The sequence below is a fragment of the Macadamia integrifolia genome, chromosome 1, assembly GCF_013358625.1.
Source record: "Macadamia integrifolia cultivar HAES 741 chromosome 1, SCU_Mint_v3, whole genome shotgun sequence".
NCBI classification, from domain to species: Eukaryota; Viridiplantae; Streptophyta; class Magnoliopsida; order Proteales; family Proteaceae; genus Macadamia; species Macadamia integrifolia.
This window is the reverse complement of record NC_056557.1, coordinates 29,667,799-29,671,368: the sequence shown is the minus strand read 5'-3', so window position 1 is coordinate 29,671,368 and position 3,570 is coordinate 29,667,799. Positions and strand designations below refer to the sequence as shown.

The 3,570-nt window shown below is 38.1% G+C and overlaps 1 protein-coding gene across 1 annotated transcript; it reads left to right on the top strand.

Moving 5' to 3' along the window:
• Positions 1-351: 351 nt before the first annotated feature.
• Positions 352-1,515, top strand: LOC122073038 (putative F-box protein At5g55150). The gene has a single exon (XM_042637533.1). It carries the CDS (start codon positions 352-354, stop codon positions 1,513-1,515), a length of 1,164 nt encoding a protein of 387 aa, XP_042493467.1.
• Positions 1,516-3,570: the final 2,055 nt, after the last annotated feature.

Sequence of the window (3,570 nt, the reverse complement as noted above, 5' to 3'; positions counted from 1 at the left end):
GAGCCCAAAGGACTAGGCCTCAATCGATACCCATCTTTATCTTTATAAAAAATAAAATAAAATAAAATAAAATAAAAATAAAATAAAATAAAAAATAAAAAATAAAAAAAAAACGATCTCCTCCTTGGAATAGGATTATCCTTTACACAGCCTGCCCTCTCTTAATCAATTAATTTTTTGGTTTCGTTGGTTGAATGATCTTCCAATACTACTATGACTAGCTTTCCTTTTATTTATACAATAACCTACCACTCCTTGTTTACTATTTTTACACCTCACTGTATCATGTAATATTGCTTTCTTTTCTTGCGCAGGTATTGAGAGTTGTGTTATATATATATGGCTTCTACTATGGACTGGTCCCAACTTCTAAGTGAACTCCTGGAGCTCATCCTTGATCAACTCACTTGTCTCTCCGACCATCTTCGTCTTGCTTCAGTATGCTCCTCATGGCGATCAATAACAATTAGTAATCGTTGTTCCCATCGTTTACTTCCATTTCTGATGCTTCCTCCTGGCGATAATAGCACTGAGACTCGACCCTTCTTCAATCTTTCAAGTTGCAAGATTAGTGAGCTCCACATCCCGAATATTCATCAAAAGTGGTGTTGTGGATCTTCTCATGGCTGGCTAGTTACAGTGGATGAGTCCATAGGAGAGATTCAGCTATTCAATCCAGTCTCTGGAGGCAGTATCGTGCTTCCTTCTCTTTCCACATTCTCCTATCCTCAACACAACTTCGAGCCTGAATTTTCAAGCAATAAGCATTACATCCACAAGGCAATTCTGTCTTCTAACCCTCATAGAACATCAAACTATGTCGTAGTGGCTATTGTCACTAATACGAAGATGTTGGCTTACTGGAAGCCAGGAGCTGATAGGTGGACTACTATAAGATCAAAAAAATGGGTTCATTTTGAAGATTTTATATACCACAAGGGACTACTCTATGCCGTAAGCAACAATGGACCTGTTGTAACTTATGATTTTAGTTCTGAACCTCCAATTGCCAGGGAAATCATTGGTCGACCACCAGAAGGAAGAACATGTGACTTGTATTATTTGGTGGAATCATTAGGGGAACTATTGCTAGTTTTAAGACACTACAAATGGCTTGCATTAGACTATGATGATTATGATGTCATTCGTTTCAAAACTATGAAGTTCCAAGTTCGCAAATTAGACGAGAGCAAGCGAAAGTGGATCCAAATGGAAAGCATCGGCGATCGCATTTTATTTTTGGGAAATAGCTACTCAATTTCACTCCCTGCCCAAGAATTTCCAGAGTGCAGGGGGAATTCTATCTATTTTAATGACGACTACGATTATGGACCCTATGAACCACCATCAAAAGGTTACCATGACATAGGGGTATTCAACTTTGAGAGTCACCATGTAGAGCCGTTTCTTGAGTTGCCCCCTCCTATTCTGAGAAGTCCTACCTTTTGGTTTACACCAGAATCAGTTGGAAGTACGTCCATCAACTTCATATTTAAACTATTTGATATTGATTAATTTATATACTTAATGGGTTCTTCTTTAGGTTTTGACTAAAAAGTGTTCACAACTCTGGACCACGGTTTCAAGTCTCAGTTTGTTGACATTTTTTTTTTTAATAGTTTTTTGTGATCTCAAATCGATCCAATTACAGTTTGTTGCATTGCTATATAACCCATTTAGACAAGCCACATGGCATTCCGAGCCCTAGAATGCCTATAAAATAAAAGTAAGAGGGTGGATAGAGGAAAAATTGTCTTCTCGAACGAACCTTGATTGACAACCAAAGAAATAGAATAATTCACTTCCCTCTAGGGTCTATAATATCCTTCTAGATTATAGTGTTTTTCAAAATATCCTTTTAGATTCTATTTCTTTGACTCCCACGGGGTTGCAGCAGCTAAACTTCCTTTCGTCGAAATAGATAAATAGAATTTATCTCTATCATGTGATTGGACCTTTGTTAGTTAAACCACAGTTCAAACACGAATAAAAAGGCTGAAACGTTTTTGCGGTTTAAAACAAGTTTGGAGGAGCCCTGGAAGATCGATGAAACGTTGTTGCAAAAGGATCGAATGGAGGAGTTGCACAATCATAACAAAATCAAGTTCTCCACTGAACCACCTCCCATCGTCCCCGATGATGGAAGTAAGAAGAAATGGGTCTTAGTCGGCATTCAAATTCTAGCCGGTTTAGTTCTTTTGGCCCTCTCTAGTTGTCTGGTTTGGTCCCTTGCATCGTTGGACTCGGCAAGCTAAGCCAATTCCAATGGATAAGAAGGTTGGTGGATCTGCTAATTACTCAACCGTACCTGAAAATAGATTTAGGTCCATCTCCTCCCATTAGGGGTATCAGATGGTCGATTCGACTAGGTTTTGGTCATGTTGAATTGGTTTCAGTTTAGGAATGAGGGAGACCAAAACCAATATGCTAAGGAATTTTGGTTTTTGATCTTTACAGTTTTGGATCGGTTTGATTTCAATTTATATTGGTTTTTTAATATCAGGTTAATACCAGTTTAGATCCATTTACTATCGGGATTGAACCAGAATGAAATCTTACATAACTTGTAGTGACCAAAGATTTGGCGAAAAAAACTTTAAATTTATGACGAAATCATAGTTCATAATTGTAAGGGTAAGATAACTAATATTGAAACTAATGGATAACTAATTACTAAGAAGATAACTAATATCGAAACTAATGGATAACTAATTACTAAGAAGATAACTAATATCGAAATCACAAATGAACCCTACTATTCAATCATTTATTTAACTGTCCAACTAATTTTGTATAGTGAACAAGGAGATCAATGGAAGCATTGTTACAACTTACAAATTTAATCTATTTCCCTATTCATAACTTCATATTCATTGATTTTTTTTTTTTGCTAAAAGGTCATTTTATTAAAAGAGAACAAAGCAAAACGAAGAAAAATACAAAAGGGCAGGCCGATCCCACTAAACCCACTTGCAACCTCCACCTTCGGCATGGCCATCAGCAGAGGGAACAAGCAAAGGGCTTAGCCAAATCGAAAACGGTGCCTGTCCAATGCATCAGAAGCTAACTCATCAACTACATGTCTCGGGAACTCCACTGAGAATTCTGAAGTACAAGATTTAGATGCTTTCCTAGCTAGAAAATCTGCGACTACATTAGCTTCACGAAAACAGTGAGTGATCTTCCATTGCACCAACTCCAAAAAGGAAATAACAGATCTCCATTTCTGCAGGGCAAACCATGGAATCTCCCTTCTTTGAACTGCTGAGACCACGGACGCTGAGTCTGACTCAATCCAAACACCCCTAGCATGATAGTGTCTAGCTAGCAAAATACCCTCCAAGACTGCCTCAAATTCAGCTTCATATATTTGTTTGACTCCCAGAAAAATGCTAAAAGAGTCGATTACCTTGCCTTTATCATCCCGTAGGACACCACCAGCACCTGCATTACCTGGGTTACCAAGCGAACTTCCATCCACATTGATCTTCATCCACGCCCTGGAAGGCTTACACCAGTGAACCTCAAGAGGTGATGGGGAAGTTGGATTTCTAATACTTAAACCTATCT